The sequence below is a fragment of the Hyalella azteca genome, unplaced genomic scaffold (genome assembly GCF_000764305.2).
Source record: "Hyalella azteca isolate HAZT.00-mixed unplaced genomic scaffold, Hazt_2.0.2 contig14754, whole genome shotgun sequence".
Classification (NCBI taxonomy): Eukaryota; Metazoa; Arthropoda; class Malacostraca; order Amphipoda; family Hyalellidae; genus Hyalella; species Hyalella azteca.
In genome coordinates this window covers 415-22,736 of record NW_025944630.1, presented here as the reverse complement: position 1 = coordinate 22,736, position 22,322 = coordinate 415, and the positions used below count along the sequence as shown (strand labels likewise).

At 38.3% G+C, this 22,322-nt stretch overlaps 1 protein-coding gene across 1 annotated transcript; it reads left to right on the top strand.

Annotated features, from left to right (window-relative positions):
* The first annotated feature begins 2,738 nt into the window (after nt 1-2,738).
* On the top strand, nt 2,739-22,058 carry LOC108670312 (glucose dehydrogenase [FAD, quinone]). Its single transcript, XM_047884153.1, has 14 exons — nt 2,739-2,900; nt 5,170-5,282; nt 6,771-6,976; nt 9,128-9,317; nt 10,150-10,284; nt 12,146-12,267; nt 13,053-13,109; nt 13,624-13,737; nt 14,072-14,225; nt 15,453-15,586; nt 19,091-19,268; nt 19,445-19,515; nt 19,881-20,032; nt 20,370-22,058. The coding sequence occupies exons 1-14, from the start codon at nt 2,806-2,808 to the stop codon at nt 20,530-20,532; spliced, it is 1,884 nt and encodes a 627-aa protein (XP_047740109.1). The 5' UTR covers nt 2,739-2,805; the 3' UTR covers nt 20,533-22,058.
* Nucleotides 22,059-22,322: the final 264 nt, after the last annotated feature.

Genomic DNA, 22,322 nt, shown 5'->3' with positions numbered 1-22,322 from the left:
TTCATCTGTTCATTTAATACCCTCTTTTTTAGGCGTATGAGTTAAAAGCTTTTCTTCAGAAATTCAACGTAGGTAAGAAAATCAACCCAATGAAAAGCACGAAAAGAAAATTAAAAAATATTTTGACGGTTTATTTTTTCTTATTATTTTTGGTTTTAATCACATATCAAATTCTTGTTAAGGAATAAGGGTTCAATAAAAGCTGTTTAATAAGTTAAAGAAGAATGATACGAAAGAAGCTTCGATGAATTGCCTACTGTGGCTGTCAAATATCCCTCAAGCCGAGACTTGACCTTGAGACCTTGATACATGACCTTGACCTTGATACATGACCTTGAGAGACTTGAACGAGCAAACTAGCGCTTATTACTCCACTGCATGGCGTCTTAAGCCCCGTCCACACACTCAAACTTATTGTCAGTCTTGCATGAACCCAAAGGTCTCGCCCGTCCGTCTTTTCCAGGTTTGTCAAACCTCAAACTCTGCCCACCCGTCATGCAAGACGTCAAACTTTGAGCGTCAATCTTGTCGGTAAAACCTGGCATGACATACAAGACTGACGATAAGTTTGAACGTGTGTACGGAGCTTTAGTTAGGAGTCTATGAACATTTTCAGACAGTTGACCACGCCGGCCTGGAAGGCTGGAAGTTGACAACTAACCAGTGCTTCTCCAACCTCTGGCGGTGGTGGTTCATGTAACCCGAATGGCAATGGCCATACGAATTAAATCATACATGAGCGAAATTCAGTACCTAAACAAAAGTTTGTGTTATTGGCTGGCTCGAGGATTGGTTCGGTGGTTTTACACTGAATATACGAGTGCTTTCATAGTGATTACGTGAAATTAATTAGGAATCGAAGGTCAATTTTTTCTTCTAACAAATAGAAAAACAAATATCTTATTGATTCCTGAGAGCTAACTCTCATAAAAAGCTCACACAGGTTGTGTCTGCGGGGCATTTTATATTGTCGTTCCTGGAGAACCAAATTCATGTATATTTAATCGAATGTGAAATAAACTTGGGATTTGCGGAAGTTTCCGGACGCAACAGGATTTTGCTTTCAGTCATGGCAACGATCCATGCATGGAGCCCCGGCTTTCAAGTATGCACGGTTATGTTTTCGTGTTTCAAGCAGGATAGCAGTGAATTTAACTAAATCTTTTCTGCCCGTTGTAATTCTATTGATATTACTCAACATTAAGTGTCAAATAAAAACAGTATATTCACTCCGTATAGACAATATTTTATAACGCAATATGTGGACAAACAAGATGGTTCGTTTTTTCAGTTAAGTTTGTAGAATAAAAATTTTATATCCGATCCACTCAACCCACAAGCCTCATAAATGAACAGTTTTTAGAGAAAATTTCATTGCAAGTCTAGTGTCTACTGTATTGACCGCATCAATATTAATTTAATGTGCATTCTGGATTTGTACCAAAGTTGCAGTGGGGCAAACATATGTACCTGAGATCATATTTATATAAATGCATCGACAGTTACCTTGGCCTTTTTTACGTTGAAAAGAAGTTCAGAAATATCCCAGAATAATATGGAATTGTTCGAGACTATAATTTAAATTAACTGGTCCTAACCAGTTTGTAAACCCGCACTATCTGCTAAGGCAGAACCTGGTTGCCACACGTGTCTGTCTGAAGGCTACTAAAACATACTGATCGATAATATTAAGAAAAGGAAAGAACTGGACGAAAAAAATTATCGTGATGAGGCAGAAAACTAAAAACTGAATTGCCTCTGATAGTATACTATACATATAGGCTAATTAAAATTCCTAATACTACAAAATGCAAGAGTATACATATGTGTTGTTTTGCCATCATTTTTTTTTTGCATCCGAAACAATTTCACAATTTCCATCAATTTCCTCTTAATAATTGCAAAACAAAGAGTGACATTAACTATTTGAGTGAACGGAATCTTGTGCTTCTGGCAAGATTTGCTGATAATTTTATGAGGCTAGCGTTGAAAATAATGTTTCATTAGTGATAATTTGCTCGAAAGATTTAATACATAAACATTGCTCCTGAATTTGGGCTTAATGCAAGTTTTTGCTTGCGAAAATCTAACGAGATAATTTTACTAGTTTGAAAATGAAGTGATTTAGCAAATTTCGCTAAATTTCACCGAACTAAATCTAAATTTTAAAATTATAGCATTGAACGTCCACTCTCATAGCATGACCCAGTATCTCGGTTTTGTGGTCATTTGATTATAACCCACAAAACCTAATTCATAATTCACTATAATAAATGTTAGGCTGAAACCTCGCGAAATTAAAGTGTGCTATCATATTGCTGCATGTGAAAACCTGTTCTGTCATGCAGCTTTCCAGCGAACATAATTCCGTTGTATTTATGAGAACTGCCAATTACTTATTAGGCGTATATTGTTGTCTCATTTTGTAACAAAAAACACGTGGATTGCAAATGTTTTGGTCTCCCAAGAAGAGCAATCTTTGCCTTCAAACTAATGAAGCTGGCGTTTAGCATTAGTATGACATGCATCTCATTTTATTGACAATACTTCAAATCATTTACGTCTATTGATGATTCACTTACGCTCATTGACGGAAAGAATTTAATGATCAAATTTTATTTAAAACATTCAAGTGAGACTTATTGTATATGTACTTTCTTATGGCGAAATTGATGCTACATTTCGCCATAAGAAGATATCTACAAATGCTCATTTTCTGCTCAATGATTTCAGAGCCAGTGAATGCATTTATTTTCAATATAACGTCTGATTGATAGGATTTGATTCCTTACGACGGATTTAAAGATGCTTGGGGATGTGTTCTCACGACGCCAACTCAAGACATTGCTTTGCATTACAAGCTTGGCTCTCTTCATCTCGGCTGCAAATCTGTACATCAGGTAAGCAAACAGTATAATCGTAACATAAAATAGTATCGTCGTAGTACAAAACAGTATCATTGTTGCACAAAACAGTATTGTCGTAGCAAAAAAAATCATCGTAGCGCAAATAGTATCCTTGTTGCACAAAGCAGTATCATCGTAGCACAAATAGTATCATTGTTGCACAAAATAGTCTCGTCGTAGCACAAAATAGTATCATTGTTGCACAAAACAGTATCGTCGTAGTACAAATAGTATCGTCGTAGCACAAAATAGTATAATTGTTGCACAAAACAGTATCATCGTAGCACAAAACAGTATCATTGTTGCACATAACAGTATCATCGTAGCACAAAACAGTATCATTGTTGCACAAAACAGTATCATTGTTACACAAAACAGTATCATCGTAGCACAAAACAGTATCATTGTTGCACAAAACAGTATCATTGTTACACAAAACAGTATCGTCGTAGCACAAAACAGTATCACTGTTGCACAAAACAGTTTCGTCGTAGCACTAAATAGTATCATGGAAGCACAAAAACATATTTTGTTAATGAAGTATTAATAAAATGACAAACAAATTAACCGAAATATCGGGGTCTGCGATGGCAAAATAACAGCACTAATGGTGCAAGCCCTCTTCTACAAGGTGTGTGATATTAAAATGTCATATACCAAGTGTTTAAGGAATAAAAATAAAGCTATGTTTTAAAAATGACTTTCTTTTAACGAAAACAAATGCTTGCCTAACATTTCAATTTTCCGAGCCGCTTGTCCGTCTGTTATGCGTTCTGTCCTGCTTATATATTTGGAAATCATACATTTTGAACACAGAAAATTCCAACACTGTATATCTGAGTCGCCTAAGTCCTAATTGGAATTTATAAAATAAAATTAATTTTGCCATATTCCGTTAGTTTTTTTTCAGTTTCACAAGCGTCCATACTCTCGTGAAAAAAATCGTAAATCTAATATTTTCTTCATGGGACTAACAACGTGACTAGTGATTTTTGGCGTTATATAAGTTTGTCAGCGTTTTTCTCGGGTTTAAATTATCAAGTGACCTGCAATTAAACAGTTTTAATCTAGGCTGAGAGTCAAACGTCCAAACCCCGCTGCAAGCAGGTTTATCACTGATCCTTATACCAGGCATAAATTCTTATTCCTGTATCAGACAATATTCGTAATAAATATTTGCGTTTGTTAAAAAATTCATGGAGTGCCAAATCGTGGCAATAAGTTAAAATAACGCACCGACGACCGGTTGCGTCTCTGGCTAAACTTTTACTAGAGGAAAGAGAGAAAGCTCCCATATAAAATGAAGAAAAATTTCGTTGCCGTTTTTATCTGGTGTTTAGTTTTGTATTATTGCAGTATTCTGAGAATATCGTAAAAAACTATTGATGGTCGTAATATTTCATTTAATGACGTTTTTAAAACGTGACGGATGAAATCAATTTAGAAGCTGATCGTACCCCAATAACTAGAGTTTATCGTGTGCACCACCTGACTATAGTTTTAATGTTTATATTAGACGCTCTACTGTTATCTATCGAATTTTATACGACTATTTTCAGCCAATAAAACGTCTCTAAAGGTGCATTTTTCATGAAGAAGATTTGATTCTCACGTTATACGTTTTGCTTCCGTACGTCAATGTAGCATTATTTATGTTTCAAATTTTGATAAAGATTATTTTTAATTTTGATAATGTTGCTGATAGTCAGCGTATGTGGTGATACTAGTTTTTTGTCTGACCGAAAACCGTACGAGGGAGACTATGGTGTGCAATTCCAGTGCATCCCGATGATAGTGGGTCGAATAAAGTTTAGTTTTGAGTGAAAAAAATTAAGAAAGTCCTCCCACAAAGTGAGGGGGCACTGAGGGAAACGCTACAATCTACTACTACGTTGTATGATGAAGGCTTTATTTTAGTTACGCAAGCTATGCATTCAACAATCATTCACCGCATCTGTAACCATTTGTCAATTTTAATGCATCCCTCTGTACTAATCAAACTGAGCAAAGAGGTGAAAAGTTCAATGCAAATATTAGAATACAAAAATTAAACAGGGATCTTGTAAATTGAACTAAAAATTGGCTAATTATGATCATGATTTGAATATTGGCGCATTTTGATACTATCCACATTTATGAAAAATAATGTAGTTTATTATTATTTTATTATTATAATTTATTAATATTTTCATTTTATTATTATTATTGTTTATATAATTATATTTATTTATTATTATTTTTATGCCTTTTATCTCGTAATTAGTAAGGAGCTGGTGCTCCAGGCGTTGCGGTTCTTCCTGAGCCTGACCTTCAGTGCGGGGCCTCAGGACTTCGACTCCGACCTTCCCGCGACAGGAGCCTACGACTTCATCGTTGGTGAAATGCACTACTAACCAGCAAAATCAGAGCTAAAAAAATCAGTTTAAAAAAATATATATGTCGTGCCGAAATTGCGGAATTACCGATTCTGCGAAATCGGCAACCAGTTTACCGAATCTGTCGAATCTGTATATATGTACTATAGGAAACTGGGGATAGGTCAGTCAGACAAAATTTTTTAATGTAATGACGTCCCATTTTCTGAATCAGCAACGAAATGCTGATTCCACAGATTCGGCAAACTGGTGCCGATGCCATGGAATCGGTAATTCCGCGACTTCGGCACAACATATACAAAGATGGTGATAACCTACATTATAGAAATTAATAAGCCTACGATAACTTATCTTTATTAATTGTCGCTCTGGACATCCTATTGAGCCATTAATATTCCAGCTCATTACTGGACGTCCGACGTTTCCCTGTTGTTATACGTCTAATGCTCCCGATCTGCAGCCGATATCCAGTTTTTAATGATATTATTCATATTATACGCATATTTAATAGTAGAGTACCAGGTAATATACCATATAGCTTTATTTCCTCTCCCTCCCTCTAGCCTTATGCCCCAAACTCTACGGGCTTATTCTTAAGGGCTAAGGGCACCAGCCCAGTTCATGACCTCGTTTACTATCGAAGTCGTCCCATCATCAACCTTCATTTAAATTCGCATCCAACCGCCAACCCTCATTAATTGACCGCTCGAGACCTAAGACTAATAAAACCCAAATTTACTTAGTCGTAATAGCGATGCGCTTATACGTTTATGGAGGTAATATAGAATCAGTTTGGCCAGAAAAAAAAGACGTATCAGTGCTACACGCAGAAAATGTGTAACTACTTGGACAATTTGACCCAACCATTGTTCTGAGAGCAGGATACAGACTGATCGACCGAAAAAATTTTCGTCCGACCGTTACATAGCTGGGCGCTCCACTAATTCGATTCACTGACACTGAGCTTGTTTCTGACATGATTAAGGGTTGATAAGTGACGCCAAGTTATTTGTCAATATTCCGTGTCCTATTGCAGTGGATAGTTCTACCTTCAAGCTCTGATTTTTCTGTAAAAATATCTCTCGACTCTATGAAAATATCTCTCTATATGTGAATAATTGCGTCCACGGTAGTCCACTTTCGTCTTCTATGCGAAACACATTCAATTTTTTACCATAAGTAATCCCGTCAGTTGGTGCGGGCGCCGCGGGATGCGTGGTAGCGTCGCGCCTCTCGGAGACCCGCGCCTGCGCACAACTGATATTTTTATCTTCAAGCTCTGATTATTAAATAAAATATCACTCGTTTTCCATGTAAATAATCCCGTCAGTTGATGCGGGCGCCGCGGGATGCATGGTAGCGTCACGCCTCTCAGAGACCAGCGCCAGCATGCAACTGAATGCTATGATTATTAAATAAAATACCACTCAAATTATTCAATCGATATATATAAAATATCACTCGACTTCCATGTAAATAATCCCGTCAGTTGGTGCGGGCGCCGCGGGATGCGTGGTAGCGTCGCGCCTCTCGGAGACCAGCGCCCGCGTGCTGCTGCTGGAGGAAGGGCCGTCGGCCACCCTGGAGACCGCAATACCCAGACTGGCGTTCCTCCAATACGTCGCGGACATGGACAACGTTCGCTGGATTAAGACCGCCTCACGTGAAAACTCCTTATTGGGACTCAAAAACCAGGTAGGAAAAGTTTAATTGTACCTTCGGCATTGGGAGGTACGTCTTTTTACCGTTTACTCACGTGCTCAACTGATGTCCCTTTTCGAATTCAATGTTTGTGCTGTGAAAAGGAAGTTTGTCACCAAAAAAATTCAGTTTTAACTAAGTACTTAAAGCGAGAAAACTTCAAAAAACTCCACCATATCTTCTTCGGTAACGTTTCGGTGACAAGCTCCATCATCAGTTCAAAAATTAAAAGAATACCAGATCAGAAAATAGATTAAAGCCACAAGTATACGAAAGAGTTCAGACCAAAATGACGAATAAACCTGCCAAGATAAATAAAATAAGAAATATCGATTTATGAGTGAAGCTAATATGAACAGAAAACTGGACCCACACTTTCAAAAAAAGTTAAGAGACCGTAAGTTCATCAGCCAATCATTGACGGCCTTTCAAGCAAAATCCACCAATCATAGACAAGAAAATAGAGCGTAAGTACTTACGTTCACATAGCGAGCTTTGAAAGTATCCACCAATCATAGACAAGAAAATAGAGCGTAAGTACTTACGTTCACATAGCGAGTTTTGAAAGTATGGCCCGGATCCCTTGTGGAATCAAGTCACGAAAAGTAGAAGAATCGGCAACAGGCCACGGTCCTATTTCTTCAGTGCCGACACTTCTAATCTATTCTATTTTAGATATGCAATCCTAAAACCTCTAACTGTAACCGAACCTTCACTTGGCTTATCCGCATGTACCATGGCTGCCGAGCCAATGGATAGCATGCAGAACTGTGTGGACTTTAGAACGACACTCTATATATAGTCTATACATATGCAGTGGAGCCCTGCTTCACGAACTCAATTCATGCAGGAACTCGGTTCGTAAAGCAGTTCGTTCGTAAAACGAACTCATTTTTCAGATAGAAATAAATCAAAAAATTCTTATCTGGAGTCCCAAACACCCATTTCACGAACATACTGTTCTTACTTTTGGCTGACGAAATATTATTTATATTTTGAGGTTTTGAAGATGCTAATATTTTTAAAGCATCATTCTGACCCAAGATTGTGGATATCGTACTTTAATTCCAGCCATATTCTTGACCAATTCGACAATTAGCATGTCAGCCACATGTTTCTTGATGATGTCCAATTCATCATCGATGGTTATTAATCGATGGTTTTTAATTAGCGTGGTTAACAGATTTACTGTTTTTTTTGTAGAGCCTATGGAGTAGTGCAACAGCCCACGATCGAACAGTGGAGCAAATTTTTTTCATATCTGACGGTTCCTAAGGTGATTCGGTGGTAAGGCAGGGGTTTCCTCAGGAGGGGTTTTGCTGTACTTCGTTTCAATACATCTTTGCAACGACTTGCTGTAAATTAACTGGAGATAAACTCAGAAAATAGCAGAAAAAAACAAGGAAAGCAGGGAATTGAAGAGAAATATATACATGATGCGTTCTTTCACATTATTGTTGGACTTATAGTTGAAGATGAAACAGACAAAAACAGAGCTGTTTACTAACCAATACCTCATAGCCGACGAAACGTATCCCACAAAAAGGATGCGTATATATGCGTACGAGTCACTACACAAAAAACATAATGGCATGCTGTTTTGCGAGAAAGAAAACAGCATACTAAATTGATGCATTTCCGAATTCTGAAAATTGCAAGCTGTTCAATCGCCTAACTATAAAACTGAAAACAATTACAAAAATCATAGAGTACATAGTATGGTCGAGCTCATTGCCGAACTGCTGCTGAAAGTATCATCCAAGCTTAACATTACTGTGAAGCCTAAATTTTCAGAAGCAACATGTCTTGTAAAAGCCTGGAACACATTTTCAAACAATTATATAATCACTGCTAAGTCGATTTCATGAACGAAAAATAAGCCTACGCTATTGGGAGTACATGCACTCAAAGCGACATTGATAGATTTTGATCGAAAATTTTTCAATCAGTGCTCAGTAAAATTGTGTCTGTGCAATGAATATGGACTTCACCTCAATGTTTATGCATTAAAGCTTACGAATGCAGTCATCCGCGTAGTCTCTAGGGTTGAAGTTGAGCAAATGTATCAGTAATTAGCTGAAGCCAATTTCCTCTTCCCTCCCTCGCATTATTTTTCATGAATTGTTTGTTATTTTATGTGAGCAGACCATCCCGATGATCGTGGCACGCGTGATGGGTGGCGGTACGACCATCAACTTTGGGCTCTACGTCCGCGGCGCCAAACTCGACTACGATAACTGGAGCGCCCTCGGCAACCCAGGCTGGGACCATGCGTCGCTCCTGCCTTATTTTAAAAAATCTGAGGACTTCAGAGGAACAAAAACAAAACACTCAGGTGAATCTTCGATTTCTTAAGGAGGCGGTAAACTGGAAAATTTTATTCGGGTATCCTGACAAAATTAGGATGCAGGTCCCCCAAGTTAAAGGTCCGCCATGGACTCGGGGAGTATGTAAATCAGCCGCTCTACCTCAGCTTTGATAGGGCTTTAGGCGCAGCCACCAGAAGCTTGCAAGCTTGCGAGCTTCTAAAAAGCTTGCTCTTAACCTTATCATACTCTCAATTAACACACTATAAAGTAGAAAAGAATATTCAGACCAGCAGCAGATTATGAAGGGGTGCCCGAGCAGACCCAGCATGCATGGCCATAAGCCAAGTCTAGTGACTGGGGTAGAAGCCTTGTCGTTACCAGATTTCTGTTCGGATAATGCGTGTAGCTTGAAAATGATGAAGGTATTCAAGCGATGGCCATCATCCAACCTACCAAATCAGTAATTTTCCTGCGTGCGGTTATTTAATCTCTAAACCGTTGCGCCCAAGACTGTTCTTAGCGTTGATATTTTCTGTTCAAGTGGGCCGAAAATTCGAGGAAGCGAATTCTATATATGACCGATAACACTCCATAATTCTCGGTTTTCCATGTTGGCGATTCTTCATATAATATTGAGTCACAAAAATGACTAACGTAGGACACATTTTTTTTATCGAGCTGTAGATATTTTATTAATTGAATACAGTATTTTTTTTAAATTACCACTCTACCAGAAGTTATTATTTATTTATTCTTTATCATTTGTATTTTGTTTTCACGTTATTTTACACTGTACGACAGACGCTGATAATTGTAATCATGCACAGCAAATTCATATCAACTATTAATTCTTCTTAGATGAATACCACGGCAAAGGAGGGCCTATGCTCGTCGACACCACAAGCGAGGTCTCCAAGATGGAAGAATTTATCCGTCCCGTCGCTGAGGAACTGGGACTCGACATTATAGACCCCAACGGCCCAGATAACATAGGTAAGAAGGATAAATTTTAATTTCAACATAAACGAGGTTTTTCCCATGTTTAAGAATTCATAATTTAAATATGGGCCCCTTTCCTAAGTGACCAATGTAATTTCATAGGAATCTGTGACCTTGAAGAGTTGCTTGATCATTGCCGATGTACCCCAACGGCCCAAATAACATAGGTAAATGCACCGCAATTGCTCGCTCACGTAACAAAACAGGGCTTCACTTAAATCTATGAGTAAGTTCAATTTACTAGCTACAGTCAATCGTTGTCCGGTTATTCTTTTTAGTAATCACGATCTCGCTCGACACCTACCGCCGCAGCTTCACTTCATTGCGGGTTGTCGAGAAATTTAAAATGAGAAAAACCATTCTTCTATGGTTCAAGGATTTCTGAAGAAGTCCATCGAACAGTTTAAACAAATCCTCGTAACTATGACGTCCATGTGATTAAGTAAAATCGGCACATTATATATCGACGAAAACCAGAAAAAAACTCCTTCATATTTATTTATATTTATTTTTCTCTCAATAATTTTGGCCGCACTTTCCGAGTCCCACCTCCCTCACAAACGCTGTCCAAACCACCCATGCATGCATGTAATTAGCTGCCCTGGCTAGTCTACTAAATCCAGATTTTTAATACCAGTGATTTTTTGAAAAATTTTCAAGTCTCAAATTTTAGGTGCTCAAAATTTCACGCTATTTTCATCTTCATGTTAGGCAAGATAAGATTTATTTGTATCAATCTAATATTTATTTTTGATACTATGATGTGCTTACTTTGACTTAAACCATACCTGAATATGAACCATACCTGAATATATCAAGGACATTGGCTGACTAGTTGTATGAAAAATGCAGGTAAAGCTACACCATTTTCACGATTAAAATTTTTGGCTTGAAATAATGAAATAATGTAGGAATAATAGATGGTGGGTTAGAGAGCGCATTCACTGCCCGAATTTATTTAACCACTATTTGTTCACAAATGTCGAGCTCACAAGACATTTAAGTCTTTTTTATTTTCCTTTTTTTGGTCAGGACCTCCATTTGACTTGCATGTTAATTACTAAGAGCGGAGACAACATACTATTGCATGACGTTCCAAAAGTTAAATCATATTCTCAAGAACTTAATTATATGCACCTAACATTTTATCATATCAGGTCCTGCATCTATAACAATATCATTTGTTAATAAAATAATTTAATAGCTTGATTTTAATGATGCAAAAATGTCCATGAGCATTATATTTTATTCGTGCTAAGAAGTATTATGCCCCATGTTTGAACTAGTATAAGGTTGACCCATCAGATGCTCATTTTTGCGGATGTAGTTTGTTTTTCGCCTGTGACGTCACTGATCTCAGTTTAACAGATTAACCAATCACCGAAATGCGATCAATCCAGTCAAAGAATCAGTCATGGGAATGACGGGTTTGTTTACGTTTCTCGATCTACGTGACGTAACAAGAAAGCAGAACTGAAAGACGGAATTTTTCGTGGGTTAACCTTATATAGTTCAACCAAGATTATGCCCCATGCCAGGATTTGCTCCAGTTCACAACACTGTGTGGGGCGGTGGGTCAACCTTATATAGTTCAACCATGATTATGCCCCATGCCAGGATTTGCTCCAGTTCACAACACTGTGTGGGGCGGTGGGTCAACCTTATATAGTTCAACTATGATTATGCCCCATGCCAGGATTTGCCCCAGTTCACAACACTGTGTGAGGTGGTGGGTCAACCTTATATAGTTCAACTATGATTATGCCCCCATGCCAGGATTTGCCCCAGTTCATAACCCTATGTGGGGCGGTGGGTCAGCCTTATATAGTTCAACTATGATTATGCCCCATGCCAGGATTTGCCCCAGTTCATAACACTGTGTGGGGCGGTGTGAGGGCTTCTGCATCGGAAGCTTTCCTGAGGCCAGCCATTGGCAGGAAGAATCTACACATCTTACCTGGCGCCAGGGTTGATAAGGTGCGATATAATAGAATATTCTGGAATATATGACACCGAGTATAACTAATTATAATCATAGAAGTGAGAACTAAAATGTTACACGAAACATTAATCGGAATAAGTGGGCTCTAGAAGTTTATTAACTATATTGATGAGAACGGTGTAAAATTGAAATAAGATTATCAATGGCCGATTTTTTCCTGCGCAATAATGAAGAGAATTCAGGAAATATTACTCAAATTAAAACACTATCAGTTTCCATTGACTTATTTTGTCCGATACAACCATTATACATCATAAGAAAATTAAAAATGTCTATTTTAAGAAAAAAATTAAATTTCGAAGACGAAAATTAAAATTATTCTTCGTCATCGTAATCGTTTTAGTCAATCCAGGCGATTTCATCCCCTTGTAGTGTAGAGTTGGGGACCAGGGGCCATACTTTCAAAAAAAAGTTAAGAGATCGTAAGTTTGTCAGCCAATCATTGACGGCCTTTCAAGCAAAATCCACTAATCGTATACAAGAAAATAGAGCGTAAGTACTTACGTTCACTTAGCGAGTTTTGAAAGTATGGCCCCAGATTAAATTCGATCCCTAATCTCTTAACAATAGTAATTGTCTGCGTTAAAGCTTGTTGCATTTGTTAAATTAAACAAATAACGACGTATGTTTATTCAGTACTTATGCTTCATTCAGACTGTATGAGTTACTATTGTTTATGAAGGATGCAGTATTTTATATCTCGAGAATGTAAACATATCAGTGTAGTAAATTAATTATTTCATTCCATATTCTTCAACAGATACTCTTTAACCGAGATAAGAAAGCGGTGGGAGTTCAGTATACTTTCAAAGGAAAGGTAATTATTTCAAGCAGAGAAGAACGTCTCTCAGGCTATAAATCTTTGAATATATCTCTCACATATTAACTTTATTAACTTCTCTACCAGATATTAATGCTGTGATTTTTTTATATTACGGTCGGTTTGTTAATCATATCAAGTCACTTTCGTATGAATACCATGGGGAACAGTTGCATATTTAACCCTCTACCGCCTGACGCGAGTAACCGGAGCAATATTTTCACGCGCCTACTTCCCACAAAGGATACGTTCTAGTGAGCGCAAAATGACTTGCACTGATGGTTGCTGCCACGGTGCCACGTACAACAACTTTAAAATGTTCTCTGTTGCGTACAAACGTACTCAGGCTGCTACACTCAATAGTTTACGTATAATTTAAGTTGAAAGTTATGTTCCCGGTGAGTGACATAAGGCGGTAGAGTGTTAAGAGAACAGCATAGAACAATTTTATCATTCGTCGTTCAATAAATTTTATATCAGATTTAGAATATGACTTCTTAATTTGTACCAGAACCAAATAGTCGATGCTCGGAAAGAAGTGATCCTAAGCGCCGGCACCGTTCTGACTCCAAAACTTCTTATGCTTTCTGGAATCGGACCAAGGAAAGTACTTGAGGAATTGGGGGTGAGTAAAGATTACCGCTTCAGTCAAAGGGGAAACCTGATAGTGATGGTGAATAACGTTCATGGTGACCGAAAATTTTTGAACATCAAACATAAAAAGTTTGAAGCTTTAATTTATGGGGGAATTATGGACAGCGTCATTTCAGGAATAATTCTCCCTCACAAAAAGAAAAATGAATAATTGCATAATTATTTTTGATTTTGCCTTCACAAAAATAATTAAATAATAATAATAAAAATGAATAATGAACAAAAAGAAAAATGAATAAGAATAAGGATTCTCATTTTATCGCATATGCAAATAGCCTGCTGATTAGCAAAAAAATTGTTTACAGATTGCAGTGGTATCTGATGTAGAAGGCGTTGGGCAAAATATGGACGCTCATTTGCACTTGGGACTGAATTGGAAGATCAAACCCGGACTGTCTTACACAATGGGCGATTTCCTCAATCCTCTCAACGTCGCCAGATATATCAAGGACCAAACAGGCAAGCGTAATGCAATGTTAAGTGTTTATCTCATGTCGGAACTAAGTAGAAAATAGAATTTTTTTTCAGCGTATTTTCGTTCTGCAACTTAATTTTTGTCAAATGAAATAAGAATAATTAATATTGGCGTAACTTCAAGAAAAAAAGATTGTGTTAACTGATAATTTGATTCCTTTAACTTTTTAGCGCATTTTTTCATTTATGGAAAAAATGCACTGTTGTGCTCGCCATGTCCGTCTGTCCGTCCATCTGTCCGTCTGTCTGTCCGTCCGTGACTTCACGTTTTCGTCGACGAGAAAATGCGCTCTCTGTCACTCACTGCAGTGAGTACCGAGTTATATTTTTTTATTACGAACTTACGTCGTGTATGCGCGATGTGGTATTCGGATGTTAATTCAAAATTAAATTCAGAGGGAATTCGTATAGGATGATAAGGGCGACCATTTCAACAAGTCACGCTAGATATAATAGGATTGAAAATGTCATACAACGTCTAATTCGAGGAAACATTGTGGCAATGATATTAAATAATTGATTAATGGTATATGGGATTTAGCTAATTTTCCTGAGAGTGAATAATTCATTGCTTCTGCATTTGGTTTTTTAATCGAATATATGTGTGGTTTCCGAGAGAAATCTATTTTACGAGATAAAAATCTCTAAACTTTTTTCAGCAGATGGACTGTTGCTGGGCTAACGAATGCACGATGTCCTTGAACACCCAAATTTAAGACAGTTGTTTCATCAGAGTGAATCAGTGGGAATCTTTCGTTCACTTGAGCCTATATGCTACTGAAAAACATACTTTTCAAACTGAGTACTTTAAAATGAGAAGAGAGTCATGATGCGTGTAATTTGTAAAAGCATCCAATTTTTAAGAATACATGCTACATTTGAAAAACATGTAAATTTTAGAATAGTTGGTTTTACAAAATTTTAAAATTTAACACGTTAAGCGTGTCGAATTCAGGGCGTATTATACCGGTGTTACGACCCACCGGTGGTTCGTGCCGCAATAAACGTGTTAAGAAATGTCTTTTGGTAATCTAAGCAGAGCTGTGCAGCGCTACTTTGAAATTTACCGGCCGCTACCGCTACCGCTACATGCTTTAAATGTAGCAGGCGCTACCGCTGCCACAACCGCTACAATTGCTTTAATGTAGTGCCGCTACCGCTACATGTAGTGCGCTACTGCTCACCTCTGAATCTAAGTTATATCTCATCTAGGTTTTTATTCACTGCCGCACTCTGCACTGATGCACACCTACCTCAACCTCGGAGGAGGAGACCCGCGTAGGCCAGATGTCGACTTGTACATGTCACCTTCCATCGGCTTCGCAATCCCATTCTACACTGATGAGGTTAGTCCTTTGAATTCTCTCTAGTTCGTTGTGAAATAGATTATCATAATGTAAGTTGATCATAGATGATGATCATATTACTCAAATTAAAGCACTACCAGTTTCCAGTGACTTATTTTATTCGATGTAACCATTATACATTATAAGAAAATTAAAATTATTTCCTTGTTTTCAGTCCTGTTTCTAATAGTAGGACCATATGTGCTGCGCATTCTTAAATTACCCTCAGTGCTCTCTATCATCTGTTTCTTAAATACCATTTCTGTTAGTAGGAAATTTAATGCAAATCATATGCAAAAAACACTACCATGAACTTTACAGTATATTGCTGCTCTTCACCCTGTAAAAACATAATTGTTGATCATATTGAACCTTAATTGTATTATCGTGGGACCTCTAGGTCGTTCAGGTTTATACGCAAGAATAGATTAGGTAGTCGCCCGTAAGTGAATGTATTCATGTTTATATGTGTTGAATTACACATTTATGACCATTGTGGTGATTCGGTGCCACCAGGAAAGAGTGGAAAAAAGAGGTCGTACAGTACGGCAAAAAAATAAGGATGAAAAACAAATGATAGAAATAGGCGCGATGTGCAGGATTTGGTTGCTTGTAATTTTTGTTGGTTGCATTATATGCTGGGATAATAAAATCTGTCATGGTTTCGGAAGGTTTGCACGGCGGAATGAAGGTTTATGTTGGGTTAATTCACTTGCTTAATTTATATATGCTAACATTCAATAAAAAAATAATAATGAATAATGATACGTGCTCTCTGAATAATGATACGTGTTTACATTCATTTTTATATCTCTGTGCCTATAAATTTTTATGGTTTAGGTGATGAGATGATCATGTTAAGAGGTGTCAAATCAATCGCTCGAGATTCGCGTTGTGGGTAGAACCTCTGAGTCGTCGATCAGTACTGTGTATCATTTCACATGTGACGACCAGTGAAGCAGTCCTTGAATAGTGTTTTTGGTAATTTTATGTGGGTCGTGGTTGGACCAGCTATACTATGGTTGAACTATATTATCATTTGTTCAACCATGAGCTATACGATGTCCAAGGCTGGCTGCAAACTGACGTCCGAATGCAGCATGTCCTGCTGTATAGGTTGTATGGGATCGCAGCCGTGCACCACCAATTTTGTGCACCAACAAGCCCTAAATCGAACGCCTATGATCTCTCCGGACCTACACCAATTAGCCGTGCACCACTCGGCTTTGTCCTCTTCCGGCCTTGACCACCACCTGCCGTGCACCACCAGGCCGCGGATCGAATATGACTTCCGGGCATCGCTAAATTACGTAATTTTACGTTCACCGTATCTAAAGTTAGGTTTCAGATAGCAGAGTTCTGTTCCAAAATTTATCGTCCTTCGACGAGTGGCCGTTCGACCGAGGGCTGGTTCGATCCACGACTTACGTATATACGGACGGCTTGAAGTGTTGAAGGCTACGTTCCGGAAGACAGGAATCATGATAGTCCATTACATCCAGGGCATTGGTGGTCTTCAGCAGGCGACCCATACAGGTTGTATATGCGTGGTAAGTTGTGTAGACAGGGGTTGAGGTGGGCGACCTAGTGCCCGTAATTGGGAACTTTTGGATAGCTCATTTCGCCTTACGATGGTGACTGGTAGATACGTTATTTTGCTGAAGAGTTGTGGGTCATTTGTTCCGATGGTGGAGTAGGTTTTACGTGCTCATTGATGGAGCAATGTGCAGTAGTGCATTTGTGGTTGTGTAATGTTTTTGAGGGTATAAAGTTGGACCAGCGTGTATTGGTGATAAATCTTAGTGTTTTTTTACCTTCTGACGTGAGAAATCGTTGCTCTGTGCATAGTGTGCCAAGTTATTGGCGGGTAAATGATGGATTATCTGACAAATGCAAGACATAGGGTGCGTTTAATCCAAATATCCATGTAGCTGTGATTCACACGTTGCTCGACACCTTGTTTATCATCCAAATTACATAGGAACTATCCGAACAGAATACTAGCTTATGGTGACAACTTTCCTAACGGCATGGGGAATTGGAGATCACACGCTAAAAAAAGGTTCATTTTCTTGTGGAGTTACAGCTACTTTCACCCTCCGTACCTGCAAGTCCGTACCTGCAAAATTAAATTTTCAGGTCCTTTGCAGCCACTTTAAATTTGTAGACACGATCCTCTGATATATTTTAATACTTTGTTCATGCTTAGCTCTTACTAGAATGTGGAGGCACTGCGGCGTAAAAAGCAATTACCTTCACCACCTTCCTGTTGAACGTGTTCTCAGTCAATCTTTCTCGGCGGTTCGAATAACATAACATAACATAGTGATGTCGGCGCTGAAGTGTAGGCCTGATGTGGCCTGTCGCCGATTCTTTTCCTTTTCGTGCCTTGTTCATAGATCTAAACTCGTCTCTTATACACATCTAGATGTGTATAAGAGACAGGAGGTGGGCAACCTAGAGCCCGTAATTTGGAACTTTTGGATAGTTCATGTCGCCTTTCGATGGTGACTGGTAGATACGTTATTTAGCTGAAGAGCTGTGGGTCATTTGTTCTGATGGTGGAGTAGGTTTTACGTGCTTATTGATGGAGCAATGTGCAGTAGTGCATTTGTGGTTGTGTAATGTTTTTGAGGGTATGAAGTTGGACCAGCGTGTATTGGTGATAAATCTTAGTGTTTTTTTGACCTTCTGACGTGAGAAATCGTTGCTCTGTGCATAGTGTGTCAAGTTATTAGCTGGTAATTGATGAATTATCTGACGAACGCGAGGTTTAGGGTGCTTTTTATCCAAATATTAGAGTAGCTGTGATTAACAGGTTGCTCGACTTCCTGTTTATCATCCAAATTACATAACTGTCCAAACAGAAAACTAGCGTATGGTGACAACTTTCCAAACCGCATAGGAAATTGGAGATCACACGCTTATAAAAGTTTCATGTTCCATTGGAGTTTCAGCTACTTTTACCCCCCGTATCTATAAGTCCGTACCTGCAAAATTAAATTTTTAGGTCGTTTTGCAGCCGCCTTAAATTTGTAGACACGATCCTCTGATACATTTTAATACAATGTTCATGCTTAGCTCTTATTAGAGTGTGATACGGCGTAAAAAGCAATTATCTTCAACTCCTTCCTGTTGAACGTGTTCCCAATCAGTCTTTTTCGTTGGTTCCAGTAACGAATGCATTATTTAAATAAATTATATGTATCAAAATAACATCATTTTGAGTTATGGGGAAAAGTCATGCCAAAAGACTCGACGGAGGTGCGAAGCTGCTACCTCAAAGCTATGCACTATTAAGGTGTACGCTCGTGTCACGTGATATTGTCATATCTTTTATCTTAATGTGTTATTATTATCCTCGGTTTGAAAATTTATGTTTCAAATTTGATTAAGACATTATCAGCTAACAGCACAAGGGTCGAAGGACGCACACAACTTTTGGTATTTTTGCCTTACCGTTCGATTTATTTAACCCATTACAAAATTTAACGATCCCCACAGGTTAATACTCAGACTATTGGTCCACTGATCAACGAACCCGTCCTCAACGTGTTTGTGATGCTCTGTCGCCCTAAAAGTAGAGGATATATCACCATCACATCGCCAGACCCCGCCGAACCTCCTGCTATCAAACACAATATTTACGATCATCCTGATGACATCAAACTGCACGTGAAGGGTTAGTATACTTGTAGCGTCACGGCTCAGTTCAAAATTTTCAGCCACTACAGAGGTTGGATCGTCAACAATGAAAGTCTAGCTTAAGAAGTCAGTGAAACAATTTAATCTAATCTTAACTATTCATTAATCTAATATGAACACGTAAATAATTCAATTGTTTCGTCGTTTCATTAGCCATCAAAGAGTTGCACCGCATCATGGATTCCAAAGCCATGAAGAAAATACTGGATCAACAGCCGGATTTGGTAAGAATAATCAGAAGGACTTGTCTATGATGTTTGTACATAATTAGCAACGTAAAAGAATATTTAACTTGGAGTTGATAATTTAGTTCAGTTTTTATCTCAGATCGTGATGCATCATTATTTGTTGCAGACGTTGAAGGCGTGCGCGCATTTAGGTATCTCTGCGCCGATACTCTGATGAATGTATGCGGAAACATGGACAATTTTGCGGAAATCAGCTAGTATGCTATATAAAGTCAAAGTATGCTATCTAAATACTTTCTGTGCTATCTAAAGTATGCTATTATGATACCTAAATTTTTTTCAATGAGCTTTCAGTGCAATATTATAACCAATTTGCCACTTATAATTATTTTATTTCACAGACGTTGAAGGCGTGCGCGCATTTAGGCAACAAGACCGACGGCTACTGGGAGTGCTACGCCCGCCACATGGCGCTGCCCAACGAGCACTTCTGCTGCACCGCAAAAATGGCACCGCCGACCGACCCAATGGGCGTTGTGTCTCCCAGGCTCAGGTGAATGAATCGACATCTTTCATTCATGCTCTTAGTAATAGTTACATATATGCTTTATTTATCCATTTATTTATCCGAAGAATATTAGAGTGCAGGTGATGAATAAAATTGCAAGGCACCCGATTGGCTAACTTTGTAAATTTTAATTCGAATCATAGGGAACGCACTAGGTTAATTGAAAATACTTTTGCGGAATTTAGTTTGCTTCGCGAAGAAGGAACAATTGTTTTCTTTCAGCGAAGAACGAACAATCAGTTTCTCACTTTAGCAAAGTTGAGTTCGTTGCACCTAAAATTTGGATTGAAGTTTTATTAAAGACGTTTTCCTTCACCTTCAGCGTGCGTGGAGTGTCGGGCCTTCGTGTCGTGGACGCCTCGGTGATGCCGGAGGTGGTCTCCACCAACACCATGGCTACCGTTTACGTCATTGCCGAGAAAGCCTCTGACATCATCAAACAGGATTGGGGACTTGAAAGCAGCACAAAAACTATACAATCTTGAAATACTATTTGAAAAAAGCTGCACCGAGATGAACCTTCTTTTCCTATTCCTTATGTTGCGAAGTATCGGCATTTACATGTTGCAAGTTTGGGGACAAGATCTTCACCATATGAGGTGCCTTAAACATAAATAGAGAGCAACGAGTTCAGAGGGCTTATCAATAACTATATATTTAGAAATTCTCCGAGTGATTCACCCGGCTACCCCTATCAAAAATCTTCGTGGACTACTTAGGCTTCAGCCGAATAGAAGCAACACAATAGGCGCAAAAGTATTCTGGGTCTGCTTGATCACCCGATTTAAATCACTTTCTGTCAGAATCTCCTTTCTGACTATGTAATCGCCGCGGAGTAGGATAAGGGTAGGTCGAGCCTAGTCATACCGAGCTAGAAAGCTGCCCAAAATCTACTCCTAAAACCATTAACCGAAGCTGACATGGAGTGGCTAATTTACGAGCCCCCGTGTCCTAGCCAGCATCTATTTCTAAGCAGAAATAAATTTTTGCGTCAAAATTTTGTAAGGGACTCCACCTAGTGAGATTTATTCATTTATATCCTAAATTAGACGTAGTGTAGCACTATCTGTAAGTTTTTCGTGATGTTTTCGTCGTTCATGGAAGTTTGAAGCCTCTATTCTAGATGACGTCATGTTTAACTTTCTTTGATCATTGCTCCAGAATCTTTACGGACACAGTCATAAACACTCATCGTTCGCCAAGCGAAAATCTTATGGAATGCAACTGCCATCCAATGATAGAGAAAAAGAATAATAATTATTATCATTATTATCAATATTATCTATTCTAGGCAAACTTTCTATTTACCCGCCATCATCGAACACGGGCGAGGCAAAAATTCTCCCGACTAGTTAGGACATTGATAGAAATTTCTGTGTAGTCGATGTAAGGTTGTTGTCAACTCATCCGTATGACCGGCATCTCATTCATATCATTTGGCCCATATCACTCTTATTCACAACTGATATTAGTTGAGTTCGTAGAGTGGCATACTTTTTTGGTCCATACTAACTCTTTCGTGAACCACATATATTTGAATCGTACCAGACAAACGGTGAAACCTAATGCACACTGAAAGTTTCGTTGCTGTAAAGTAAAATTGCAATCATTGTACGATTAAATTCGAAAAAAACGTTTGTAATTTAGAAATTAAAAGTTTGATCTATAACCTAATTTGAACAACACAGCAAAAAAGTTAAAACTATCTATTCTCCATATTTAATTTGAAGTCAGTAGGGAATAGACTTGCTTTGATATTTATTTATACGTCTTGACCACGTTGTATAAAATTTAAGGTAAATTGAAAACAAAGGCGAACGCGAAAACTCAAGAGAGAGATCGAGTGCCATAATATCTGTTGTGAACGCAACATTTGCTTTAGAGTAGTAGCTTAATTCCGTGGTCTTGCGGAACATTTTCGCTCATTAGCCACTTGTCACCTGCAGAGTAAAGACCGAACTATCAGGAACGAATTTTGGTAAGCCTAGTTCTCTTGTTTGAATATTTCTTTGTCGTTTAGAAAGCCATTGTAATTACTTTATTATTTGCGAATATTGTTTATAAATTCAATAACCTTTTGTTTTTGTATAAAATTTTGTATTTGTACTGGTTTCTTTCCAGAAACCGTGTCCTGCTATTCAATTAACCAACAGTTGCACTCAAAAGCACGAAATAGTCCGCAACAGAAGGTATTTCTCGTCACTAAGTTTTTGGTACGAATGGTATTGGCGACGGTTAACCTATCCGTCGCTCGTTCTACCACAACGTCCGGCTT

Coding starts and splice junctions, on each gene's coding strand:
- LOC108670312 (XM_047884153.1), top strand. CDS start 2,806: ATGCTTGGGGATGTGTTCTCACGACGCCAACTCAAGACATTGCTTTGC. Junction 9,318..10,149: donor AACAAAAACAAAACACTCAG/GTGAATCTTCGA, acceptor AATTCTTCTTAG/ATGAATACCACGGCAAAGGA. Junction 13,738..14,071: donor AAGTACTTGAGGAATTGGGG/GTGAGTAAAGAT, acceptor AATTGTTTACAG/ATTGCAGTGGTATCTGATGT.